This window comes from Sarcophilus harrisii, chromosome 3, assembly GCF_902635505.1.
Source record: "Sarcophilus harrisii chromosome 3, mSarHar1.11, whole genome shotgun sequence".
Taxonomy (NCBI): domain Eukaryota; kingdom Metazoa; phylum Chordata; class Mammalia; order Dasyuromorphia; family Dasyuridae; genus Sarcophilus; species Sarcophilus harrisii.
This window is the reverse complement of record NC_045428.1, coordinates 609,427,023-609,454,857: the sequence shown is the minus strand read 5'-3', so window position 1 is coordinate 609,454,857 and position 27,835 is coordinate 609,427,023. Positions and strand designations below refer to the sequence as shown.

The window sequence follows — 27,835 nt, the reverse complement described above, 5'->3', positions numbered from 1 at the left end:
GGTGGCGGGGCGCCAGAAGCCAGGAGCTTCGGCGCATCCTTCCGAGGCCCCCCGGGCCATCCCGGCTTCCCTTGCGAAGGGCGCAACGGACGGCAGAACTTCGCTTCCCCGGGAGCTGGGCAGCGGGGCCGGACCCTGCGGAGCTCCCCTGTGCTGCGAGGGGGGGGGGGTGACGGCTGCGGCCGGGGCGGGTGGGAGCGGGCGCCCCGTGGCGGGGGGAGGGGGGGTATCCCCGAGGGAGCTGTGGGCCGGGAGCTGTCCCGGGGGTCCCGGCAGGGGGAAGAAGCTGCAGTCCCAGCCGCTTCCTCGTACCCAAGGCGGCCCTTTCTAATGCAACGGCAGGGATGGACAAGCCGTCCGCCTCTCGCGCAGCCCCTCCTGGGCCTAGTGAGGAAGCAGGAGGCTGCGGAGGGGAGCGCATTCGCCCACGGCCCCGCGCTTGCCTGTCACCCTCCCCTGCGGCTGAGCGCCGGGCCCTTGTCACGATCGCGCGTCTCTGGGGATGGGGGGGGGGGGGGGGGGTTGTCTGGACTGACCATTGAGCTCCTGTCCTTGAGACCTTCCCGCGGGGCGGGGCGGGGAAGGGGGGCATTGGGACTGGCCTGGATGTGGCCGTGAGCTGCCCCGGAGCGGGCCTGGCTCTGCCTCCGGCTACTTATGGGGCGTTCTGGGGCTCGGGGCTTTGCCTTTGCCACAGACCCCGGCTTCCAGACAAGCTCTACACAGGTGGTAATCCCGCGGGAGAGGGGATGGAGAAGCCTTGGGGCTCCCTCCCGCCCCTGCTCTGGGCTCTTGCTTCCTCCCTTCCAGGCTCCAGGTCCAGGCCCTGTATCCCATCTCCTCCTGCCTCGGCTCGGATCTCGTCAGCCCGGGAGCTGTCTCACCCCTTTCCCCACAGCTTCTCCCACCCCTTCTCCATCCAATCCAGTTAAAAGCCATTTCAGCCTAATAGGGGTAAGATCTGATGCCAGGCCTGGGCACATGAGACGAAGCCAAACCAGTCCATGGCCTCCAAACAGAGAGTTCTAATGAAGTTCCGTGGGCACCCACACCCCTCCCCCCAGCAGCGACCATAGGGAGGTTTCCAGGAGATCCCTCCCTGCGGCCGAGGGGCCCAGGAAAGAAGCCCTTTAGGCAAGGCCACACTGAGCCTAGAAGGGAGGTGGAGGATTCTGAGAGGTGCAGCTGCGGGGGGCAGGGGGCCCCAGCCCATGCAAAGCTGTGCTGTACACAGGGTGTCCTGCGCCTTCCTAATGTGGCAGCGGAGGAGAGAGTGGCAAGAAAAAGCGACTGGGGCAGGACCAGTTAGGGGCCAGTACAGTACTCCAGGTGAGGGATGAGGGAGACTTGGAGCAGGTGGGAAGTGGAGATGTGGGGGAAGGGAGGAAGGGGATAGAGCCTACCCGTGTTGTGGAGGGACCGTGTATTGTCTTCCCCGTTAGAATGTAAGCACTTAGAACGCCCTGGCGCGCTGGCTATCTTTTATCTATCTACTGTCTATGTATCTGGGCATGCAACAATTCAGCCTTCTCTGTGGCTGGCTATTAGTATATCCCTCTCTTACCCATCTGTATGGCTATCCAGCCATCCATATATTTTCCATGTATTTACTCTATGTCCCTCCATGTGTCTCATCCATGTGTCTTTCTATTTTCTTTCTTTCTCTCTCTCTCTCTCTCTCTCTCTCTCTCTCTCTCTCTCTCTCTCCCATCCTTCTATATGATTATGTGTCCATCTATCCATCCTCTATTTCATCTATTTATCATCTATCCATCTATTTTCCCTTCTCTACGGCTTCGTGTCCATTCATCCACATCCATCCATCTCTCTTTTTCCCCCTCCCTCTCTTTGTCTCTGTTTCTCCTTCTGTCTGCCTTTCTCTGTCTCTCCCCTTCTGTCTGTCTCTGTCTCTGCCTTTCATTAACTCCAGAGTTCAAGAAGAATAACACTTGAGACAAAGTAACTTAACGATTAAGAGGGTGCACATACACCCTCTTTCCAGAGCTCTCTGCCCATGGGTGACACAGAGGCTACCTCCAATCTCTGGGAATGTCTTGGGGAAGAGACATCTGAGAGGGACGGGGAGCTCTCCAACCGTCCAGGGGAGGCCACCAAAAAAGACCAACCAGGTCTCTCTCTTGCATCCCCCCTCTCGTCCTCAGATATGTGCCCTCTGACGCTTGCCCTTCGTCACAAGGTGAGCCCGGAGGAGAATGGACTGGTCCCCGAGGGGCCTGCTGGCCCAAGGTGAGGTGAGTCAGCCCCTTCTCAGACAATGAGCAAGTTTCTTTCCTGATTCTTTGGGTTGGCATTCAAAGCATGATCCTTGCTGGAGAGCCTGACTCTGAGGCCGTCCTCCTTGTCTCAAGCATGGAGAAAAAATTAGCAGATTCCCCTCTGCTCTCCCTCTGGAGCCCAAGGTCTACCATAAAGAAATCGTTTCCCTGATAGCAGTTCTGGGCCCGGAGCTCAGTCTCCCCATTCCCAGTACCTGGGACCTCTCCCCCCAATCTGCCCTTGGTTACACTTCCTCCTCCCCCAGAACATCTCCAGAGCCACTTCCTGTCCACCTGCCCCATCTCGTGGGCCCTCCTCTGCCTTCCTCTTCCCAAAGGCCTATGCCAAGGGAGGTCCCTGGCCAGCATGAATGTGCTCTGTGTTGTAGGAAGCAGTGACCTTCAGGGACGTGACCGTGGACTTTTCTGAGGAGGAGTGGGGGCTCCTGAGCCCCGCTCAGAGGGAGCTCTACAGGGAGGTGATGCTGGAGAACTTCAGGAACCTGGTGTCCCTGGGTAAGGTGGCCTCCCTTGGGCCCAGAATACCTCTATAGTCAGCCGGATCCAGGCTTCTCTCCTTATACCTCTTGGGGTCAGAGTCCAACCAGTTTGGTTCCCTTGAGTCCCAGCCTGGCATTTCTTCTAATAGGGCTAGTTCATTTTGCTTATAGGGAAACTGAGGCCCAGGGAGGTTATATAGTCCCTAGTACCAAAGATCCCTAAGCTGCCGAATGAGTTTTAAGGGATGCTCTAGAGATGCTTGGGGCTGCAGAGAAAGGGTGGGACCCCTCAACTCCTGGGCTCCTGGGCTCCTGGGCTCCTGGGCTTTGCTGGAGTCCTTCCACCCCCGCTCCCGGCCTCAGCTGCTGTGTTTTCCACAGCTATGCCCACCCTTCTGTGGAAGTCCCTCCCGATCTTCCCCTGCCTTCAGCATGTCCAGAGCCGCCTCATTTCTGCAGACTCTTCCCCTTTCTATGATCCTGGAGCCCTTACAGCTCCTCCAGGTCAAGCCAATCACTTGTCAGATGAAGGAAGAAGGCAGGGTCCCTGCCCAGGATCCCACAGCGAAACGAGTACGTTTCCAAGGCAGGATTCAAACTCAGGGCTTTGGGACTCCAACTCTGGGGACTCTTAACTCCCAACTGACTCAGTTTCCATTCACTGTCTGGGTCAGGGACGCATAAGCTGGGATGGCAGATCAATTTTAGGGGGCCTGTGACCCGAGTGGGGAAAATCAAGACCTTTATTTTCATTCACCTCTAATGGAAACTTAGCATTTCCTTCCCCTCAATGCCTTCCAAACCCTGTTTTGAAAAGGAGTCCCCGGCTTCTCCGGCCTGCCTGGCCCCCAAGGGAAGCCAAGGGACTCAACACTTCTTTGAATTTCAAATGTGCCATCTTGAAAATGAAGGGCTCAGCTCGCAAGTTCTTCCAGCTCTGCTGCTCTAAGGTGTAGATGCGTCACAGAATGGGGGTTTTAGGGTCTGAAGGAGCCATCGAATCCTCTCCCAGCCCCCAGTTCCCATGCCCCATAGCCAGTGAATTATGGGGACCTTCAGTGAGGGGCCACTCTACCACAGTCTCCATTTTCTGAAGCTTTCAGTTGCCTTACATGTCATTGGTAACAATAAATGTTCTCTCCATATTTATCTTTTTCACTACATATATTTTTGTTTGTTCTTCCTCTCTTTTGAAAACAAAATTAGTTAATGGCTTGTCTGGCTTTGCGTCTTTTTTTTTTTTTTTTTTTTTTTTTTTTTTTTTTTTTTTTTTTTTTTGCTGAAGCAATTGGGGTTAAGGGACTTGGCCAGGGTCACACAGCTAGAAAGTGTTAAGTGTCTGAGATCAGATTTGAATTCAGGTCCTCCTGACCTCAGGACTGGTTCTCTAGCCACTTTGTCACCTAGCTGCCCCCTGGCTTCGAGTCTTTAAAAAAAAAAAAAAGTAGGTAGATGGCACAGGGGCTAGAGTCCAAAGCTTTAAGTCAGGAAAATGTGAGTTCATATCCAGCCTTAGACACTTACTAGCTCCATGACCGTGGGCAAGTCACCCTATCCTGTTTGCCTCAGTTTCCTTACCTGTAAAATGAGCTGGAGAATGAAATAGCAAACTATACCAGTAAATCTGCCATGAAAATCCCAAAAGGGTCATGGAGAGGGAGACACGACTTAAACAAATGAACTGCTATTCACCATCTCAATTGTCTTTTAAAATTTTAATTATTTTTGTTTTCTTTGATGTACCAAGTTTCTGCGTTTGTGTTTGTCTTGAAGTCAATAACTTGTCACTTTTCTAGTTTTCTTCAGTTGCACTGTCAGTTCATTGCTCATTTTTATTAACATAAATTTTCCCTGAAGGATTGCTTTAGCCGTCCATGTTCCACAGCTTTTTTCTTTTACCTCATCATTATTAAAATTGTTTTTCCCTACAATTTGTGTGACTCACTCATATTTTACAATTGTGTCATAGAGTCTCCATTTAAATCTTGGTCTTTTGTTCATATTTCTATGATCGATTCTAGGTTTTCATATTATTATGGCCACTAATATGGTATCACTTCAGTACACAGCAGAACAGAAGCAACACATGCTAAAAGGCAGCCTCTAACCCAGATGGACCTGGAAACTCTGGTTCTGACATAGGTCAGCCATGTCTGTCACTAGAACAAATCACTTACCCTCTCAGAGCTCTAGGAAACTCAAAACCAAGAAGGTGCCCATATGCATTGGTGGATAGAGCTTCATTATATGGTAGTTCCGTCTACTAATGAAATCATGGGTCCAGACTCTATTCCTCTTATCTCTAAAGCACTTGCTTCATATTTCTGCTTTTCTGCATGCATTGATGAATTGAATTCTGCATTCAGTGCCATGAAGCCAATTTCTGGAGAGGTGCTAGGCAATGCTGAAAAGGATCTATATTTCACAAGGTACTCATTCATTAACCATTTAAGATCTATCATTTTAATTTTTCCATCTTTCCGTACAGAATCTTTACTTCTTTTTTATTTACCCTTCTATTACACTTGTCCAAGTCTCAAAAAGATTCCCCACCAATGGTTGTTTACTATCCTGGTCCTCCTGTAGTTCATATAGCTTGTTTTGGGGGGTACTTAGATATAATTTACCACATATGTATAATACAGACATCAATTCCTTTTCTCTAGTAATTTTCAACAAAATGTTGCTTCCCTTCTTGACTTTTTTCACCATATCCATTTTCATTGTTGCTGTATCTAAAGTCAAGAATAACAATTTTGCTTTTGGAGAGATTTTGTTGAGGCACAACAACTGTTAACAGAACCAAAGATAAAAAATCCAGACAATCTAATCTAAGCAAGCCCAGGTCACAATAAATTTATAAATGCATCCTAAGAGACACTCAAAGAATAATTAACCTGTGAAATAGAAATGCTTTACCAAAAAAAGAGAAAGGAGGCATCTTCCCATCTTATCCAGCTCTTAGCCTTATATTCAGATAAATAAAACTATAGACCAATATCATCAGTGGATATTGATGTTAAAAAAAAAAAGAAATATTAGCAAAACAGTATAAACAAAGAATTATTCACTATAACCAAATTGGATTTATGCCAAAAATGTAGGAGTGGTTCAACATCAGGAAAATTATAAATATTTTTAAAATTATATTAAAGGTGAAGAATAAGCATTTATTAAGTACCAACTATGTACCAGGCACTGTTCTAAGTGTTTATACAAATGTCATGGCAGTTAATCTTCATAACATCCCTGGAAGATAGGTGCTTTCCTTGTCCCCATTTTACAGTAGAGGAACTCAAGGTAAACAAATGATTTGCTTAAGGTTACACAGCTAGTAAGTGTCAGAGATCAGACATGAACTCGGGTCTTCTAGACACTATCCTCTGCACCACCAGTAATAGAATTATTAAAATTCCATGATTACATAGATTCAGGGAGAAAAATCTTTAAGTATCCCATTTATTCATTATCAAGACACCAGAGAGCATGGGAACAAAAGGATTCTTCTACAATATAAAGCATCTAACCTCTAGAGCTAACAGAATTAAAGGGGCAGAGTTAACATGTTTCCAGGCATGGACCTTCTCAGAGGCAACATTGATAAGGAAAAAAAACAACAGGGTCTTAAGATTCTATCATTACCTTTTAATAATGCCTTATAATTTAGAGCACATAGCAGAAAGGAAATCAATTGTGAAGTAAGGGAGAAAAGGGAAAAGAAAAGAAAGATCTCATATTATTTGTTTTTAAGTTTTTGTATTGTCAAGTTAACAAACATCAACAAGTATGAACGTTTCCTATACAAAAAACAAAGGAAAAGAGAGTTGTACATGATAGTGTGGGTCTGGGTACATCTCCATTTTGTGAAATTCAGTGTGAATCTCATGTTCCAGTTTGGTTTAATTTGTATGTGTGTGTGTTTTTAATTAAATATCTATGTCACACAGTAATACCAACACTGCCCTGTTTCTCTGTGTCTCCTTCCAAACTTCCTTCCACTTTCTTTGGTACATTAAAAAAAATTGTCATTGATGGTCTTTATTTTCTCCTCCTCCTCCTCCTCCTCTTCCTCCCCCTCCTCCTCCTTCTTTTTCTTTCTTCTTCTGTTAATATAAGTATCCTATTCCCTCAAAAACCATACCAGCTCCAGCCCTGCTTTGTATCAAGTAAGTATCGTCAAGCAAAACTAATTTACACATTGGTTTGCCCATAAAACTTATGTTTCATTCTACACTTACAGTCTATCATGTCTCTGCAACAGGTGGGGAACATTTTTCCCATCTTCAGTCTTCTGGAGGCACAACTGATCATTCCTTCATTATTTGACTCTAGAAGTTTTCTCAATGATATCACGGGGTACAGCAAAGATGACTATTTTATGATAGTTCTAGAAAGGCTAGCTAGCTGTAGGAATATGACAGGAAAAGGAAATTAAGCATAGAAGCCTAGACAAGAGGGAAAATCATTTGCATTAGCCAATCACATAATTGTTTACATAGAAAACTTCAGAGATTCAACAAAACAGCATAGTGTCAGTAAAAAAGGAAACAAAATAAACCAATAGAGAATACTAATCCAAGAAAGAGAATTTAAATCCAAATAATTTCAACATACTGAAAATGTTTAGGTGTTAGTCCACCCAAACACCCTAAGGACTTAAAGTACATCAGTGTAATAGTAATAGTTTTATAGAGAATCTACCACCTCAAAGAAGAGGTGTTCTGCTTTTAGACAGCTCTAGTTTTTAGGAAGATTTTTCTTACATCAGATCTAAATTGAGCTCTTTGAAATTTCCACCCATCAGTCCTGGTTCTGGGCCAAAAAGTATCCATGAGACCTCCAATAACTGGAAGTATGGAGATCAGGGACAGAGCACTGGACTTGGAGGCCCCAAAATTTGGGTTCCAAACTAGTCTCAGACATTTATCAGCTGTATGGCTCTTGACAAATTGTTCCATCTCTCTGGGCCTCAGTTTCCTCATCTGAAAAAATGAGGGAGTTAGACTCAATAATTCTAAAGTCCCTTCCAACTGTGAATTTATAATTCTATGATCGCCTATTCTCCAATCTAAATGGCCCCAGTTCCTTAAATTAATCTTTGTATGATCTAAACCCCAGATCTTCTACTGCCTTAGAGGCTCTCCAACTTTTCAGTGTCCTTTATAAGACTTGATAATGAGAACTGAAGACAATAATCCAGATGTGGTCTGAGGAGGGGGGAGGACAACAATACAATGGTCCAGAGTCTCAATGTACCCAAAAGTGTTTTAGCATTTTTGATGACCAGCTCACTAGTGAGATTTAAGATTTTGGCAGGGGGTGAACTAGCCCTCTGAGGTTCCTTACAACTTAGAAGCAAATACTCTTCATTATCTGTTCCTTTCAGCCTGGGACGCAAGATCAGAGAACCAGAAATTAGTAGGAAAGCACAGAGGAGCACTAGGCATATTCACGGGAAGAGGAAATATTCTGCAAAATGACCCGTTGGAGGAAGGTCCTGTTAAAGAGTTCAGGCTGTGGAAGCAAATGACAAATCTTACAGTGGAGGCTCCAGAGAAAGTCCTTTCCCAAGAAGGACACCTCAGTGAATGGACTCTCTTTCCCAAGGAAATATCCAGTGGTCAGAGGGACTATGAATGTACTGACTTTGAGAGAAAATCTGGGCACTCAAGATTATGCTTTCATAACAGATTGAAGAATGTCTCTCATTACCAGCCAACCTTTATTCCATATCAGAGGAGTAAGAGATCCTCTGACTGTGAGGACTGCAGAAAGGCTGTAAGCCAGAACACACATCCTGTCCAACATCAGGGGATTCATACTGTAAAGAAACCATTTAAATGTAAAGAATGTGGAAAGTCTTTTAGTTGGAGCTCAGGACTTACTGAACACCAGAGAATTCACACTGGAGAGAAACCATACAAATGTAAACAATGTGAGAAGGCCTTCAGCCAAAGCTCAACACTTACTCGCCATGAGAGAATTCACACTAAAGAGACACCATATAAGTGTAAGGAATGTGGGAAGGCCTTTAGTAGAAGCTCAATCCTTACTCAGCACAAGAGAGTGCACACTGAAGAGAAACCATTTAAATGTAAAGACTGTGGGAAATATTTCCGCCAGACTTCAGCTCTTATTACACACAAACGAATTCACAGTGGAGAAAAACCCTATGAGTGTAAGGAATGTGGTAAGGCCTTTAGGCAAAGCTCAGCACTTAGTAAACACCACAAAGTTCACACTGAAGAGAAATTTTATAAATGTAAGGAGTGTGGGAAGGCCTTCTGGCAGAGTTTAACCCTTATTCAACATAAGAGGGGTCACATTGAAAAGAAATCCTATAAATGTAAAGAATGTGGGAAAACCTTTAGTCAGAACTCTGTTCTGAGACAGCATCAGAGAGTTCACACTGCAGAAAAACCGTTTAAATGTAAAGAATGTGGAAAGGTCTTTACCTACTCGTCATCCCTTATTAAACATAAGAGAATTCACAGTGGAGAAAAACCCTACAAATGTGATGAATGTGGCTCAGCCTTTAGGCATAAGTCATATCTGACGGAACACCTGAGGATACACACCGAAGAGAAACATTATAAATGTAAGGAATGTGGGAAGGCTTTTACTCGAAGCTCCCACCTTATTCAACATCATAAAATTCACACTGGAGAGAAACCCTATAAATGCAGGGAATGTGGGAAGGCCTTCAGCCAGATCTCCGCCCTCATTATGCATGAAAGAATTCACAGTGGAGAAAAACCTTATACATGTGAGGAATGTGGAAAATCTTTTAGCCAACGCTCAAATCTTGCTCAACATCGGAAAATCCACACGGGCGAGAGACCTTATAAATGTAAAGAATGTGGGAAGGCCTTCAGCCAGAGCTCAGCCCTTACTACACATGAAAGAATTCACAGTGGAGAAAAACCTTATGAATGTGGGAAATGTGGAAAATCATTCAGTCAGCGCTCAAACCTCACTCAGCATCAGAGAATCCACACTGGAGATTAACATGAATGCCCCTGATGTTCAGTCAGAAGAGTCTGAGTCCAGTCTGAGGAATCATATTGGAGAAATGCAGTAATGTAATGACCATGGGACAGCTTTTTCTTTGGAAATATCTTATTAAAAACTGCAAACACCACACTGGACAGAAACCCGAAGAATACAAGCAATGTAGAAAAGTAGTCTCCCCCACTTCATTATAAGTGAACTTGGTCTGGAAGAAATCCTACTAAAGTGAAGATTGTCAGAAAGGGATGAATCCATCATCACAGAACAAGAAATAGGACATAAAAATGGTATTTGAAATGGTATACATATTTAAATGATATAACTAGGAGGAAGAGACAGAAATCCCACTAGAGAAAATCCTGCATAAAGGCCACCTAAAAGACAGAAGTACTCAATAAACCAAAAACTCCAAATATTCTAAGTAGATTCTATGACCCAAAAAATTCCAAGAAATCTTGGAGAAGGAGGAGGCATATATTGGAAGAGGCATACAATTACAAATACCCAGAAATCAGAATAGAACTATTGCAAGAAGCCTGATCCCTAGAATAGTTGAAAAACTTTTAAAGAATTAAAAGGAAGCATCATGGGGCAGTATTTAGAATTAGGGAAATTTGGATTTAAGTCCAATCTCTGATACATGCTAACTTTGGCTATCAACAAGTCAATCAATTAGTCAATCAATAAGCATCAAGTGCCTACTATGCGCCAGTCATTGTGCTAAGTGCTGAAGCTACAAAAAGAGGCAAAAGGTAGTCTCTACCCTCATGAAGCTTACAATGTAATGGGATAGACAACATACAGACAAATATATATAAAGTAAGCTATATAAAGGTTAAACAGAAAGTAACAAAGGGAAGCTCAGTAACCCAGGTAACTATAAAACTAGATGCCAGCTTCAATTGATGGAGGGAAAATTCCCTCTATCAATGAAATCACAAGTACAATTTTTTTAAAATGTAAGGGAAATTCAAGTTCTTAAATATAAATTCAGAAATGCAAACAAGAACAATCAGTTTAGAAGTTGGAAAGTATTAATAAACAGTGAACACCTTTAGGGACAGTGGTTGAAGTAGAATGTCAAAATACCAAGATGCAACAAGAAATAGAAGAGCAACATTGAAAGACAGAAAAAGTAGAACAAATGAGATCTCAACAAACCAAAAGAATAAAACTTAAAGAAAGAACGTGGCCAAGATCCAGAAGGAAGCTAATTCAGTACTTTAATGTTAAATCCTCAACTACAACTACTAGGGGAAGAAGTTCTTACTTTATAAGAACCACTGGGAAAACTGGAAAATGATTTGACATCTTACACTAATTCTTGTTTTAAATGAACTTAATTTTTTTCTTCTCAAAACACCAAAAAAAGTATTTCAATATATACAACAAAAGCTGTGAATCTCCATTTTATACTCCCTCCCTTTTTAGTATATAATAAATCCCATGTTACTTTCAAAGTTGTCCCACTTGTCCATGCTTCTTGAATTGCTTTGCTGTTGAAAATCTTGACTCTGACACCTCCTGGGTATATGACTTTGAGGAAGTCATTCCATTCTGGGGGATCTCAGGAAACTCTAGAATCCACAGAGCAGCTGCTAGTCTGTACTAAATTCTCTCCAACTGTACTGATGGAACTACAGGTTCAGTCCCTATTCTCATCATCAAAATGGGCTATTTTGTCATTTCTGCTCTGTGGCCCCAATGCCAAATAGTGTGTAATCCAACTGGGCCCTTGGGATTCCTTCTTTTTGGTTGCATGAAACATTCTTTTCCTGACCTGGAAGCTCTGGATTCTGGCTGCAATCCCAGAGTTTTCACTTTAGGATTTTCTCCAGAAGAGAAATGTTGGATTCTTTTTATTTCTAGCTTACTCTCTGGTTCCAAGAGATTTGAGTGGCTATCTTCCAAGATTTCTTGAAAGTTAATGTCTAGATTTGTTTTTATCATGGCATTTAGTCAGTCTCACTAAGGAGTGTAATGGGCTGAAGCTTTTGAGTCGTTGCACTGAGATCCCAAGCACTTGAGGCTAAATAGCAAATGGACAACACTCTATTAATATATGCTTGGAGAAAGAATGGCCCCCGCCCACTCTCTGTGCAAGTTTGATTTGTTATATAGGAGACTGTAGAGGATTTGGTGGAATTTGGTGGAATGAGAGAGGCAGAGGCACTGCTGGCCAGATTCGTGTCGGGATTGCTCTCACTTCGTATCACCATTCCCCTTCACCTCCACAAAGAATAAAGATCAACCATTTTCCCTTATTCTGACTCCAACTGATTCTAATATACTCTGGGTGCTAAACGCGGTCATCACAGATGAGGTCACCAAATGATGAGGTGCAAGAATGGAAGGTAAAATATCCCCTAACAGCAATGGGATCCCCTTGGCCAGTGGCAGGCTTTGCAAAAGAATTCACAAATCCCAATGAATACAGGCGTGAGGTTTGGGCAAATAATGGGATTTATTTAAACCAAGAAGCCAGCTTGCTAGGAAGACAGACTTCTTGGTGGGCAAGGTCCTGTTAGGAATATAATACTGAGAAGAAAATATCTTTAGCAGTGGGCAAGATCCTGTTAGGACTTCTGCAAAGATTCGGGATTCAGTCTTTTATTTAGCCTTCTGAAGCTTGGGACTTCAATTCAATTAAAAATTGAATGAGATTATTTAACTGGGAGTTTGTGCCACTCAATGATGATTATGCTCCAGGTCAAGATTTCCAATTGAAAAGAGGTTACTTATGTTCGGAATTGCCCTGGTGAACAGAAGGGTGTGCCCCTTCTAGAGATCAGGGAGGGTTTGAAAACTCGAATCACCCTTCCCAACACAGATTAAAAGGGACACAGTTTCAGGGCCCCCTGTAGTGTTTTCTTCTTTTCTAAAATATGATGGTTCTCTGGGAGCAGGTTTCTTGTGGGGCTTCTGGAGGTAGCCTTAGTTTCAAATCAATAATCACCTCAAATGCAGCCAGCTGTTCAAAGTTCAAATCCTTTATTGTCTCTTCCAAAATAGCCCGGTTAGCTTTCTTAGAGGTCTATCTCCCTCCTTGGTTCCAAGAGCTCTTGCAGCTTGTTCTTTGCCTCTGCCAGCTTCAGCCTCCAGCTCTCTCTGAATCTTGGTTCTCAATCTCCTCAATTGACTGAATTCTGGCTCTGTCAATCTCCCAAACTACTTACTCCTCTGACTGACTGCTGACTGAGGCTCTAAGAGCTTCTTATATATGATCTCTTAAAGGTGTGAACCCAAAGGTTAACTCCTCCTCTAGAGAGTGGGATTGTGGGAGGTGTAACTTTGTGAATCTCCCAGACTTGTGAACTCTAATGTGTGAACTCTCAAAGGTGTAAACTTAAGCATTGTTTCTATCAATTCCACTGATTAACATTTTGTAAGGATTCTAACACCCCCCCAGAGGTTAAAGGGGACACAATTTATATCATCATGATTCTTATTTTTTTCTTCTTGATCTGTTTTCCAGGTTAGTTGCCCTTGCCACATTTTCCTCCATTTTTCAGCCTTTTGACTTTACTTTAATAGTTCCTGTGGTTTCATGGAGTCACTGGCTTCTATTTCCTACATCATAACTTGGGGAATTTGTTGCTTGGGTAATTTTGTACCTCTTTCTCCAAGCTGCCAATTCCCCTTCCAATTTTTTCTTCCTTAATTCTCTCACTTCTCCCTAATTTCTTCCTTAAGCACTTGTTTAGGACCATGCCTCGGTGAAGGTGATGGGGGGAACCCTGAAACTGTGTCTCTGACTTTGGGGGGAACACTTGAGAAGTTCTTCTGAAAACTGACTTGACCACTCCCAGTAAGCTATCCCATTCTACTGGAAATCTAGGTTTGGGGCAGTAATCTCATTCAATTGAAACTTATATTCAATTAGAAAATTTTGGTCTTATTTCAACTCAAACTGCACCCAGCCCCTAGCCAAGTTTCCAATTCCTTATAAAAGGGGGCAACTTGGGGCACTTCTTTGTAGAGGGCCAAAAGCAGGAACATGCCAAGCCCAGGAACCTCTCTCTCTCCTTGGCATAGCTGCTTTGAGGATCCCCTGCCCGCTGAGAAGACATTCTCTTTTCAGCTCAATAGTGTTGGATAGAAATTTCGATCTCCAGCTCGGAATTAGTTGGAATGGTCCTGGACTCAATTAGTCCCACCAAGATAACAGAATGAAACCACTTTTTCTTGATTCCCCATGGTGGGTCCTTTGCAGGGGACAGCGTCTCAAGGGCTCAAGGAGAACTTCTCAAGCATTCCCCCAAAGTCAGAGAGAGAGAAAGTTTCAGGGATCCCCCCATCAAAGGGACAGGTCAATTCTCCGAGAGCCTCCACAGCTGTGAATCAAAACATCTGAAGGAGTTGCAAAGCAGCCTTTGCTGACACAGATGTTGCTTGTGGACTGGGAATGAAATAAATTGGAGAAAGAGAGAAGAGGAGAGAGGTGAGAAAACGCAACTGCCTCTCAGTCTCCTTGTATCATCATCATCATCATCCTCTCACATGAAGAGATCCATTGGACAGGTCTGAGTTAGACCTCCAGCAGCACTGGGAGGTGGCTCCCGTGTAATTACAACAAGCACTCTCCCTTCATTTACAAAACAGCCCCCTCCCCATCTCCTCCTCCCAAATTTCATTTTCTAACTCTTCCCCAACTCTTGCTTCGTTTCCCAGAAATTCTAGTTGAATTTTTGCCAAGCTGGGTTTTGCTCAGAGGTTTTGCTTGCAGATGTCTTGGAGTCATTCTCTTCTTCATCATCTGTGCCCTGAGGGCTTGTGCCATCTTAACAGCCCGTTGTAATGGGCTTCTTTTTTTGTTGTTTGCTCATTCTTCCCAACCCACTTCCTGACTTCAGACATGATGATAGGGCTCGGCCCTGACGTATTTCTGGAGGGAAGGTCTGAGGTGGTTCTGCTGGTGCTTTCTTGGAAGATTAACTGTTGTGTTATTCCAGGATCTCAGGGAAAGGCTAGGAACCTGTGAGTTCCCTAACGGGTCTGATCCAGAACCAAGTCTGATTGCTGTCTCTCTGGCCTTAGTGCAGCCATTTCCTGAGTTTTGGCTTTGGTCAGAATAACAATAGAAGGCTGTTGGACTCACCCTAACAGACAGTGACTAACTTTCAGGCTTGCCTTTAGAGGCAAACTGCTGATGCTGTGTACTTCTAAACTCCTTTCTTTCTCCAAACACCCCAAGGACGGGGGACACCCCACCTCATTCTCCTGTCTCACTTGGCTCTGATCAGTGACATAGAACTGAGTAGTGGATGATAAAGCTGCTCATGAGCACCTGTTCCTGTCATGGTGCCCAGGGCCTGAGGGACCCTGACTCGAACTTCAGATACCCTCTTGCCTTGGTGCTCAGCCTCTCCCCATGCTCTTATCCAGTGTCTGCAGACAAAGGACTTACAGTGACTGTTTCTAGATTTCCCCATCAGGACTTAGGCTAGTGCATTTTCTGGGTCTGTTTAGAGTTGTATGGAAAGGAACTCGGCTATCCTGGCTCCTATCACTCTTCCATCTTGGCTGCCCTGCCCTTCATGTAATTCTGGTAGCCAGAGCCAGGCATGTGTGGGGCCTTCTTTTCGAAAACCCTTCTCAGGACCTAGCTGGAACACAGTGGTCAGTTTGGGGCTGCATTTCAGGCAGGACAATCATTAGTTAGCAGCATGGTGTTAGCAAGGCTCATGGATCTGAGCGCTTTACTAAGGCCCACCCTCTCCATCACATTTCTATGTACTAGCTAGAATCCTTGGGTCTCCTCGAAGAAGTATCAGCAGGAGTATGGTGAGGGGACATATCATCCATCAGGAAGGGCTTCTTGGAAGAGATGGCACCTTAAATTCCAAATGGGCAGAAGGGAGGAAGGAGGGCATCCAGGAAGGGAAGCCTGGCAGAATCCAGGGTCAGACCCCCTGCCATCCCATTATGGCCTGGGAATGTAGGCTTCCTTCTCTCGCCTTCACTTTTGCTTGCTTCACCTGCACATTGGAACCTCTGGACTCATTTCCCAGACACCTCTGTGGCCACCACACAAAGTTGGTGAGGAGAATTCTGTCCCTAAGTATGCGACTGTGTCCACATGAGGGATTTCATCATTGTGTATGTGGTTGTGATTTAAAAGGTCATGATTCGTGGCTCTTTTCAACAACGAGACGATTCAGGCCAGTTCAAACGGAACTGCAATGGACCCAGAGAGAGGCCTGTGGGAACTGAATGTGGATCACAACATAACATTTTCACTCTTTTTATTATGGTTTGCTTGAATTTTATTTTCTTTCTACTTTTGTAACTTTTTGATCTCATTTTTCTTATGCAGCAAGATAATTGTATAAATATGTGTGCATATATTAGAACTAACATATATTTCTATCGTGTTTAACATATATTGGATTATTTGCTATCTAGGGGAGGGAATGAGGGGAAGGGGGTAAAAAATGGGAACACAAAATTTTTCAAGGATCAATGTTGAAAAATTATCCTTTCATATTTTGAAAATAAAACTATTTTAAAAGGGTCATGATTATGTGGATACCACATAGTTATAAGTGGGGTTGTCTGTGTCATCCATTTGTGTGTGTGTGGAGGGTGTATGCACAGACCAGTGTGTTTTGCTATTGTGGCTGTGAACCCGGGCTCACCCAGGTGGTGAGTCTTCCGTCTAGAGGGGAGAACAAATCCTGCCAGAACTTCTAAAGTCGGTGCTCCTCAGTAGAGCATGCACTTAACAGGTGCTTGTTAACTTGTCTTGACTCTTCTCGTCTGTGTTACCTTTAGAATGGGAAGCTGGTGGTGCAATGGATAGAATGCTGGGTCTGAAATCATCTTCCTGAGTTCAAATCTGGCCTTAGACGCTTACTAGCTGTGTGACCAAGTTTCTTTATTTGTAAAATGAGTTAGAGAAGGAGATGATAGGGCACTCCAGCGACTTTGCCAAGAAAACCCCAAATGGGTCCCCACTGAAATGAATGATGACCATGTTACTTGTTTTGGTCTCCCACTGATCTTCACGTACACACTCTTCCTGGGTCTCCCCTGCTTTTCACTGGTTCCTAGAATTCCTTAAATGAACACACCATGCTTAATATACATCCCTCTTGTCTCTTTTTTTTAATGGCCATATTTTAGTAATAAAATATCTCTCTCCCAATCTTGATGAGACGACTTCTAATTCTCCTGTCTGCATTGGGGGTCGTGCTGGTTATGACTTCTGAGCTCAGGAGTTTTAATTGCTGATTTCTGTGTTGTATTTATAGATAACTTATAGCTGTTGTCTATGATAGCTGACTTGAGAGACCTACATTGTAGAGGGCCAGGAGGTAAGACTCTATTCCAGGTTTTGAGTCTTACAGTAACTTGGCTCACCAAAAATCCCTTATTGAAATAGCAGAGACTGCTTGTCAATATAATCAATTAATTATCTAGGGACTGAAGCAAAATGCAAACTCTCCTCTTTGGATTAAAAGCTAAACTTTTGAATTTAGGACAGGAAAGAACGTCCACAAGGAGACTAAAGATATTTGGGATAAAGATACATGAGAGAATGGTATAATAAACTTTACTCTGATGCGTATCTCAACTATTCACATCTCTAAGTGCAGAAGATCCAGGGTTTAAATCATTTACATCATAGCAGAATTTTGTTAGGCTATGGGGATTTTAAAAGAGTGTACTTTGTATCAAACCTATGAGTATTTGAGGCATATATATTTGTGTCTCTGATCAATAAACTTCCAAGAGTCCATAACCAGGACTTCTCCACCTGGTCCCGGTACGTCACATCCTTCATCACTACAGAAGCTGGACTCCAACACTACCTGGCAGTTTTCTTCCATCCTCTCCCTTCTTGCTCATTCCTTGCTAGGAGTGCTCCATTTACATTCTACATCCAATTCTACATCCAATCAGTGAGATCTCAATTGATAAGGAGGGGTAATAAGAAGTGGGGGAGCCAAGCGTGACAGAGAATGACTTATGTTAATGCAGTTGTGGACTTTGAGATGCCTATGGGACAACAAACAACAGCAGATGCTGTCTAGGGTACTAGTCCAGGTGTCCCCATCTAGGGCAAACGGGGTAAACAGTAGTCATTCCAAAGCTCATTAGTCATTATGTGTATGTGTGTGAGAGAGAGAGAAAGACAGACAGAGACTGAGACAGAGACAGAGAGAGAAGGGCACATAGGGGAGAGAGGGAGAGAGAGAGAATGAGAGAGAAAGAAGAGAGATGGAGAAAGAGACAGAGACAGAACACACACACACACACACACACACACTCCTAACAGAGAAATAACTGGTGTGGCATTAAATCTGTGAATCCACTTGGTAAGATTATCCCTCTTATTACATAGTTGTGACCTGGAAACAAGAGCACTGATTATTCCTTCATATAAGTGGTTCTTTATTTCTTTAAGGAGAATTTTGTAATCAAATCAGTACAAATATTGAGTGATCAGTCACTTTGCTAAAATCTACATGAAAGAAGAAACATGTTTGTGAATTATGCTTTGGGCGCTTCCTTCTTTTCTCAGCTCAGTGACCTTGTCAGAAATGGACCCATCATGGCTGTTCTCACTGAAGACTTATCTTCCTAATGTCTGATCCAACGCAGTGCATGGACTGTACACCAGCCACTGTGCCAAGCCTGAGGGCACAATGAACCAAAAAGGTTTCCGGGAGGACTGGACCCTCTGGGGTGGGGCCTGCTGAACCCTTTTCAGGGCTGCTCACCCATCTGGGTCCAGCTCTCACCTGTTGTCACCAGGGCTCCGATCAGTGGTAGCAAGCATGGCGGCCACATGAGCCCGAATAAACCAGGGTGAGGGTAACCATGGGCCCCAAACCCACCCGAGAGTTAGGAGGATCTCCACCCCAAGCATGAGGAGACTCCCCCTGGTGGAATGGGCAAAGGGCCATTCCAACGGCCATAAAGGCAACAGCAGTAGGCACTGTGGAGCCCATAGAGCTTGGTCAGCTTTGAAGACCCCACGTCATTCACTAGCTGGACTTTTGTCCCGTCCCCAGACTTCAAGGACCAGGAAGCGTGAGGCTGAGGACTCTGTGCAGCTCGGTCTCACATCCACTTCATACACAAGCAGGAGGCAAGACTTCTCCATGATGTTGTGGGTCCTCTGGGAAAACTAAGAACAAACAACAATAAAGACCATCTGTGACCCACAAAGGAGCAGGAGGATGGGCGGGTGGAGCCAAGGGGCATCTTGTTCTGTAGAGTTGAAACCTAGCAACGCAGCAGATAAGAGAGAAAAACAAGTGCCAGAGTCCAGTCTCTGCTCGCTATAAAGAAAGATTGAGAGGAGCTTGGTGGGCCACCCTCGGTCTTTCCAGTCAAAGGGAAGAGGAAGCTGAGGAAGGCGGAGTCTGTCCAGGCTTGAGTCGGCAGAACAGTGATGAGACTGGAAGTGATGAGCTTATCCTGGGGGATGAGGGGATATCTTGTTCTAGGTTGCTGAATCCAGACAGGGCAGTAACTGGAGGGACTCAATAATGCTTGTTCCCTTCCCATCCCTATTCTTCTTCCCACAAACCCCTCAATAGTGACCATTTCCTCTTGTCATTTCTGCTCATTTGGATTTTTGATTCTTATTATAAATGATTTAGAGCATGCTTCCAAAAGGTCCCTTAAAATTTGCAATTACTTGAGAGAACACTTTATATCATTTGTCCATTAATTATCTACTAGGAAATGATTGTTGGTGTTATGTTTATATCATCTTTGATGGAAAGATTTTTTTCCAATTGATTGCTTCTCTTTGTATTTTATTTGCATTACTTTTGTTTGTATAAAATTTTAAATTTTATACAATTAAAAACTTCTATTTTGCCTTTTTATGATGTTCTCTATTCCTTACGCCAAGATGCTGTAAAAGGAAAAGCTCTCCTATTGTCATAATGTTTCATGGTGTAACCTGCTCCCCTTAGGCCCTTTATCTATTTGAGCTTATTATTACATATCATTATCATACATGGGACAAGATGATGGCTTTGCAGAGGACATAGTAGCGTCCCTAGGAAAGAGAAAATTAACATTAGCAGCTTTGTGAAAGTGGCGACTGCAGAGATTTCCACAAAAGCCACAGAGATAAATTCCACTTCCCAAAACTACAAAGTGCATGCAATACCTGGGAGTTAACCTAGACTGACAAAATCACATGACAAGGGGTGCACGATGCAAACAAATGCAGCAATAATAAAAGTCACTGGGAAGAATGAAAGGCCCAGAACCTCCAGGGAAACAAGTCGTTCATATTTAATGAAAGTCGAGCACTTGTTGAAGGTCTCTGCCTCTCTTCACAGGTGAACTGAATGATGAGTCCAAGAATGGGCCTAACATTGAAAGTGTTTCTTCCTTATATTTACGTGGTTTCTTTCCTTTCCAACAATTAGATATGTCTATCTTCAACGAGACCTGGATTCCTCTCTGTATCCCTTTCTCTCCCTCCTCTCAGAGAGGAAGAGAATAATTATTTCTGTAGCACCTACTGCGTGCCAGGCCCTGGGCTAAGCACTTTACAAATATGTCATTGGATCCAACCACCTCGTAAGGGAGACGTTGTTGATATTGTAGAGCTGAGGAAATGAGGCAGACGGGCCTGCCCATGGAATGGAAGGAACAGTCAGATCTTCCTGACTCCAAACCAGTGCACTGTGCCACCTAGCCAGACTTTATAAGGAACAGAGACAGATGGTTTCTTTCCGATGTTAAGGGCCAGTCGTTAGCAGAAGATGACAGTCATCCTGCTTGTAAGACTCTCTTGTGCATGATTGGATGCAAAGGATGAGTCCCCTGAAGGGGGTTCACTTTTCTCCTAGCATAAATTGTAATTTCCAAGCTGAGGCTGAAAGCCCTCGTCACCCACTGGGGATTCTGTTCTGTAGTGGCTGGGCTGGGGCTGAAGGCCCTTCCATCTTCCTGACTTTCCTGTTTCTTGCCAGGAGGATGTCTTTGATGCTAAGTGAGGGTTGATCCCTAGTGAGGGATCCCATGTCCAAGGCCTCTCTCTCCAGAGTCCCTGCTCCTGAGGGAGGTACCAGCTCAGACTCAAGCTTCTCCCACCTTCCTTCTATTTACAAGATTTCTCTCCACTCTAAGTTCTCTGATGTGAACATCTTCTAATGGTCCCTCCACGTTCCTTGCACTGATCAAGTTTCTCCTCAGTTCCCTTATTCAAAATAGCTTTACTTACAACCTCCCTCCCCCTCTGCAGGGTCACCAAGGACTGTGCAGCAACAGGAAACACCCCCACACTCATTATAACTCCATGTCCCTGGGGTCTCCCAGAGAGACACATATAGGGACCCCCTTCCCAAAGGAGGCTGTTTCCAAAGAAGTCAATTTCCTGGGAAAGGGATTTCCCCAGAGAAAACTGGGGACGCTTCCCTTTTCTTCCATAATCCAATCTTCTGGATGTGGGACATTCTGGGGGATGTGCCGTTGGAGTGTCCCTTGATGTCCCCGGGGAGGCTGGATTTTGAGGGGCTGCAGCTTCGGAAGCCCAATATCCCAGGCCAAAAGAAGCTGAGGAAGAAAATCATTTGAATCTGTTATAAGGGACCTCGAAGGTCTAATTATCGGCAGAGTGAGGAATCCTCACCCTTGGCTGCGGGGTCAGCAGCCCACCAGCAAATGCCATTGTAGGATTCATGCTATTGGAGGTGGCGAGGTGCCGGCTCGCTGCCTTCACCGAAGCCTTTCCTGGTCCTCCTCCTCCTCCACCAGCACCACCCCCAGACAGGACAGTCCTCTGCAGCTCTCTCTCGCCCAGCAAGTGTGTTTGCCATTATCCCAGGACTTAGTGCCGTACCAGCATAGAGGAAGGGCTTAATTAAGGCTTGCTCTACCTTGCACGTACGCGTGGTCTTCCCTAATATACTGCAAACTCCTAGCAGGGAGGGGGGCTGTTTTATATTTATCTCTGTGTTCCAATTTTAAGCCCAATGCCCGGCACACTCAATTGGGAGCTTGTTGCCGAACACTTGGCAGATGGCCCTGCCTACCTGACGGCTGCCTGACAGAGCCCCCTCCTTCCCAGACTCCACCTCAGGGGTCTCATGCTTGTGCCTCTTCCCCTTGTTCCAGACGGAAGAGCTCGGCCTCCAGGACCTTCTCACGGGCAAGGGCATCGTGTAGTTCTGTGGGTGCCGAGGCTGCAGACTGCCTTCCCAAGAGGGACGCAGGTCAGTATTCAGAAGCCAAGAGCATGACGGCCCAGGGTTTGATAAAGCCAAAGACCCCAGCTTCGGAGATGAGAACCCACTACTTATTAATGGGTGGAGAAGACCGGGAAGAGACCGGCAGAAAGTAGGTCAAGATCAGCATCTCACACCATTTACCGAGGCAAGTTCCAAATAAATAGGGATACAACTAGACATAAAGGGCAACATCACAAACAATTTATAGGAGAATGGAAGGGATTGAGTTTCAGATCTACAGAGAGGGGAAGAGTTCATGAGCAAACAAGATACAGGAAGAATCATAGGAGGTAAAATGGATAATCTGGATTACATAAAGTTAAAAATTTTTGCACAAACAAAACGAATGCAGCTAAAACTAGAAGTCAGTCAGTTAATAAGTATTTATTAAGCACCTGCTTTGTGCCAGGCACTGTGCTAAGAAATGGGGAGACAAAATTTAAAAATAAATGCCATTCCCCAATTGACAAAAAAACCAAAGGACAAGAAAAAGTGGTTTTCAGAGGGAGAAATTTAAGCTATTAGTAATTCTATGAAAAACATGCTTTAAAATGGTAGTTAGAGGAGAAATACAAATTAAACAAATTCTGAGGTTCTACCTCATATCTGGGGCATCTAGGTGGGACAGTGGGTAGAGTACCAAGTCTGAAGTCAGGACGATCTGAGTTCAAATCTGGCCTCAGATGCTTCTTAGCTGTGGGCAGCTAACCCTGGGCAAATCACTTCACCCTGTCTGCCTCAGTTTCCTCATCTATAAGAGGAACTAGAGAAGCAAATAGCAGATTCTCTAGTATCTTTACTAAGAAAACGCCAAAAGAGCTCATGAAGAGTCAGACATGATTGAAAAATGGCTATAGCAACACCACTTCGTGCCCACCTGATTGCTGAGACGTCAAAAAAGGAAAGTGACAAATGCCGGAAGGAATGTGGGGAGATGGGCTCACTCTGCCCAGGGGGAGCTGTGCACTGGGCCGGCCTTTCTGGAAAGCAATTCGCAAGCACATCCCCATGACTAGTCAGAGGACCATTTCTCGGGGTGCAGCCCAAGACCCATGTGCTTTTGTTCGGGGCTCAGGACCCCATTTTGTTTGTGGCAGGGACTGTGCTTTTCTAACGTGCTCAATGAGGCTGAGGGAGGAGAGATGGGGGCAAGGATTCAGATCTGAAAACTACTAAAAAAAGGCAGAAGGCAGGCAGGGTTTGGAAGGCACGTGCACTCACACATTCTCACACTCACTCACACCCACTTGCACACATACTCACACACACACTCACACAGCCAATGGGGCTGAGAGAGAACACAAGTTTGGCTTGGGAACAAGGCCCCCGGGCACTTCAGCTGTCCCTCCATTCTCAGCTTTGAAGCTCCCAAAGGCAGAGCGTGGAGGGCATGGGGTGATATCACTGGTCAGCAGAGCTCAGCCTCCTCCCTTTCCAAGCAGGGCTTGGCCCCATCCCAGAATGTCGAGGCTTTCAGCAAACAGCTGATTCCGACTGACCAAGCGGCTGCCCCAAGCTCTAGGGAAGGGAAAGGACATTTGGCCCTGGGAGGGGCAGGGTCTAGGAAGTGGGTCTGAAGGTGTCCTGGAGGGAGCAACGGGTGCAGGGAGAGGTCCACATGCTGCTGGGCCCTATCAGCATATTTAGGTTTTGTTCCACCTCGGCAATTCACTGGCTGTGTGACCTTAGGAAAGTCACTGCCTTTCTCTGGGCTTGTTTCCAGAATTAGCTGGGAACTTTATCAAGTCATCTCTAAGGACCACATTTGACATTTAGGAGAGGCAAGGTGGTGACATGGAACATGCTGGGAAGGAGGCAGCGGGAGGCTCTGGAATCAAAGCCAGAGAACCTGGATCCAAAGGCCAGCTTTCTATGGGCCTCAGGCAGTCGGTCAGTTCACAAACAGGGCCTTGTGGGACCCTGGCCATGGATGCTGCTCAGCAGGTCCTCACACCTTTCTGGGGCTCAGTTCTCTCATTGGCTTAGGGGGTAGGGTCCGTATCACACACCAAACCCTTAAGGAGCTGTCCCGGGCCTGGTCCATATTATACACTAATCACTCTTCCATACCCTTTTCTGGGAGCCTCTCCCAGCTCTGCCAAGAGCCAGAGAGCTTCTCACTAGGGTGGGAGCTCTCAGGTCAGTCTCAAATTGAGAGCCCCCCCCCACAGAGGGTCCCCTGTCCTCCTAGTCTCACTATTGTCAGCCCCAAGAAAATGGGCAACAAGGAAGGAAGTGGGAGGATTGTCCTAAGGAGAAAGCAGACCTCAACTCACCTGGGCTCTGGCCAGGGCCCCAAGCTGCCGCTCCGTCCTTTGCTCAGGGCCAGCAGATCTGAGGGATGACAGAAGAATGGTGAAGGTGGCTACCCCTAAAATTATGTTCTAAGGGGATCGGAGCTCGGCCTGTGCTCTCCCATCCCCTACAGATGGACCCGAGAGGACCCGAGACAGCCCCAGAATCTCCGAGGGTTGGAGAGCTCTGGGATGGTGAGAGAAAAGGTCAGCATCATTTAGAAAAATCAGTCCCCTAAGCCATGCGAGGGAGGAGGGAGGATCTCGATGGAGGGGGCACCAAGAAAGGGCCAGAGCCAGCCGTCCACAGTTTTGGGGGTCCCTACATTTTAGAGTTAGAAGACAAAGAGTCAGTGCCAGAGGTGGAATGATCTGAGAGGGAGGAGGAGACCTGCGTACTCGCCTTCCTAATTTCAGCCCCCTTTCAGTGAGCTCTTTGCTCTCTGCAGACAGGGACGTGGTTTTCCAGCAGGTGGCACAGCGTGGGTTTCTAGGTTGACTGATCACCGAGGTGGCTCCCTGGTTGTCCTAATTCCTCCAAGAAACCTCCTCTCAGTCTAAGCAAGGGGTCCCGGCCCCCTCAGCCTCCAAGGGCCCCACACCTCCCGGTGAGATTCCGACTGCTGGAAGGCCATTTTCCATCTCTGAAGGCTGCCAGCTGCTGCCAGGCCAGGATGAGCCCTCCCTAGAAACTGGCACTGGCTTCTGCTGATTCAGTTGGTTTCCCCCGCAGATCTTCTGCCCGGTTCTGAAGTCTGCATGCTCCTCCATCCCCAGCATGCAACAGAATCCCCCGAGATCCCAGCTTGCCCAGCCAGTCTGCAGATGCTGAGCTCGCTCCGAGCCTCACCAAGAACCTTAGCAAGCACCTGTGGGCCTGCCCTGGACACGTGTCATCTCCCACCCAAACGTCCGTCACCGAAAGGAAAGGAAAAGTTTGCTCACTCGGATTTAACTCCTTCAGGACATGAGCAATGGGCTCTGGGTCAAAGGTTGGGACAACGGCTAACTCTCTCCCCCGTCTCCAAACAGCATTTCCCACGTGACTGCCTTCCTGGGCCTCGACATCTCCAGAAGCTCCTCTTCCCAAAAGATGAAAGCAGCTCTGAAAATCTTCCCCACCCAGGGAGCCTGGGACCCCTCCCTCTGACAGGAGAGGATGGATCTGGGCCACTGGAGAACCCTCCCTAATGCTCTACACTAAGGCTGACAATCGGTGCATTCACTTCATCATTTCCCACTTGGCTGCTTTCCTGGACATCATGATCTCCGGAAACTCATCATTCTGCAAGATCATGTCAGCTCTGCAACTGGGACCCTGCTGCAGGATCCATCAGACCCGGGGCTCCCCTCCCCCACAATTTCCAGCTTTGTGTTCATGTGCGAGCTCCTTGAGGGAAGGGCCTGCAGGTTGCTCTCTCTGTATCCCCAACAATTAGCAGAGCATCTGGTACACAGAACGCGCTTAATGTGTGTTGACTGTTCACTCCTACCCCCTTCAGCAGTGACTTGAGGTCCACCTTCCTACAGCCCTAAAACACTGAATCTTCTCAATTTTGCTCATTTGCGTGTGTGGTGAAAGTCATTTCTGTGTATTTCTCTCCTGAAAACTGACAGCATCCAGCAGCTGATGGCGCAGAGGATAGAGCCCAGGCCCCGAAGTCGGGCGGACCCGAGTTCAGTTCCACACTTGGGACACTTACACACTTACTAACCGTGGGACCTCGGGTAAGTCACTTAAACAACTGCCTTAAGAAACAAAACAGAACAAAAAGCTCTTAAAAAAAAAAAAAAGAAAGAAAAAACTTACAGCACTGGAGGTTCCCCAGCTCATCTGATTTTTCCCAACCTTCCTGACAGGGAAGGGCTCCTGCTCTTCCCATTTTTACAAACAAGGAAACTGAGGCAGAGGGGAAGTGGCTTGCCCCGGGCCCCGCAGCCTGCTGGTGTCTGGGACTGAATGTGAATCTGAATCTCCCTCACTGAGCCCCAAGTTCTTCCCACCGGGCCCGAGCTGCCTGACTTTTCAGAGTTACCAGTAATTTAGATTCTTTCTTCTCAAACCATTCTCATTTTATCCAATGAGTTTTTATTTCCTTTCTTTTGTCCTGTCTATTGAAGAAGAGCTCTTCGTCCTACAGATTTGCGTAGTGTTCTGAGCGCTTGGATGTCAGGCGTCATGATGACGGCTTGTTTTCCCCATCAAACCTGGCTCATTACCCCTGACACCTCCTCTCCTCCCCGATCACTGTCTGATCCAAACCCCCAGTCCCCTCGCCTTCCCGTGGTCCAGAACCCTGGCGGCTGGGCCCGGCCTTCTTGGTGGGCTGTAAGGGGGAAGCCAGCTCCCATTACTGGCAGCTACAGCCTCCTCCCCACTCTCTGACCCTGCTCAGGCAACAGCAGGCCCATGAGTTTCCCTTTTCTCTTCTTCAAATCTCCCCTTTAAATATCATTCAATTCTTCCTTTCCCTTTTATTCCACTAAGATAATTTGGTCTAATTAGAAAAGCTCTCACCTGATCTGACCCTCTGCACTTGCTACCACAGGCGGCAGTGAACAGAGAGCTGGGCCTGGAGCTAGCAGAACTGAGTTAAAATCCAGCCACAGACACGACCTGTAGAATCCTTGGCCTCAGTTTCCTCATCTATAAAATGGGGACAAGAGGACCTAGCTCATAGAGCTGTCGTGAGGATCAAATGATATAATATTTGTAAAGTCCTCACAGGCGCTCAGTAAATGCTTATTCCCTTCTCAGCCAAACTCCTATGAAAGCCGTCTACAGTCAATGCCTTCCCCGCTTTCCTCTCCCTCCTTTGTTGGGTTTCTGACCTCTTCTCTCTGCAAAGACCCGAGACCTCTTAACTGCCAAACTTAACGGTTCTCTCAATCCTCCTTCTCACCCCCCTTCCCTCCAGGAAGTGATCTCCCCTCCAGGTCTCTCCCTTGGGTCCTGGTCTGGCTGGGGACCCTCACACTTCTGGGGGCTCTGCCTCCCTGCGTGCCCAGGACTCTCTCCGGAGCATTTTCCCATTCTGCACGCCCTCGCCTGCTCTCAGCTACCACCTTTGTCCAGAAGATACCAGATCCCGAGTCCAGCTCTGGTCTCCTTCCTGATCCGGTTCCATCTTGTTCTGGACGTCCCTCCAGCACCTCAGATGGATGTTCAGAGCAGAACTCGTTCTCCTTCCCCCAAACCCTTCCTTGTCCAAAGTCCCTGTCACTGGTCCCCCGGGACTGCACCATACCCACTCCCGCTGGCCACAGACCCACTCCACTGTCCAGCCTTCTTTTTACCTTCACGGCATTTCCCGTATCTATCACCTCTCCCCACCTTCGCTCAGGTCTCACCACCATCCCCCGGACTACTGTCCTTTGGACTGGTCCTCCTCTCAGAGGTCAAGGCGACTCCTTAAAATGTCACTCCCCTGCTCTTTAACTCTGTGGCTCCCTATGACCTCTGGGATAAAATGCAGCGTCCCGTTAGGCAGCCGAAGCTCGTTCTGACCTAGTTCTTCCTTCCTATGCTCCTTACCTTATGTTCTTCT

General features: G+C 46.0%; 1 protein-coding gene across 2 annotated transcripts; it reads left to right on the top strand.

The window, feature by feature from the left end:
• The first annotated feature begins 581 nt into the window (after positions 1-581).
• Positions 582-11,325, top strand: LOC105750137 (zinc finger protein 345-like). Of its 2 annotated transcripts, none has more exons than XM_031964090.1 (4): positions 582-1,329; positions 2,163-2,252; positions 2,666-2,792; positions 8,163-11,325. In XM_031964090.1, exons 2-4 carry the CDS (start codon positions 2,214-2,216, stop codon positions 9,782-9,784), a joined length of 1,788 nt encoding a protein of 595 aa, XP_031819950.1. In that variant the 5' UTR covers positions 582-1,329; positions 2,163-2,213; the 3' UTR covers positions 9,785-11,325. The 2 variants fall into 2 exon arrangements, with proteins under 2 accessions (XP_031819950.1, XP_031819951.1); XM_031964091.1 differs by lacking the exon at positions 8,163-11,325 and adding an exon at positions 3,158-3,999.
• Positions 11,326-27,835: the final 16,510 nt, after the last annotated feature.

Coding starts and splice junctions, on each gene's coding strand:
- LOC105750137 (XM_031964090.1), top strand. CDS start 2,214: ATGGACTGGTCCCCGAGGGGCCTGCTGGCCCAAGGTGAG. Junction 2,253..2,665: donor GCCTGCTGGCCCAAGGTGAG/GTGAGTCAGCCC, acceptor TCTGTGTTGTAG/GAAGCAGTGACCTTCAGGGA. Junction 2,793..8,162: donor CAGGAACCTGGTGTCCCTGG/GTAAGGTGGCCT, acceptor TGTTCCTTTCAG/CCTGGGACGCAAGATCAGAG.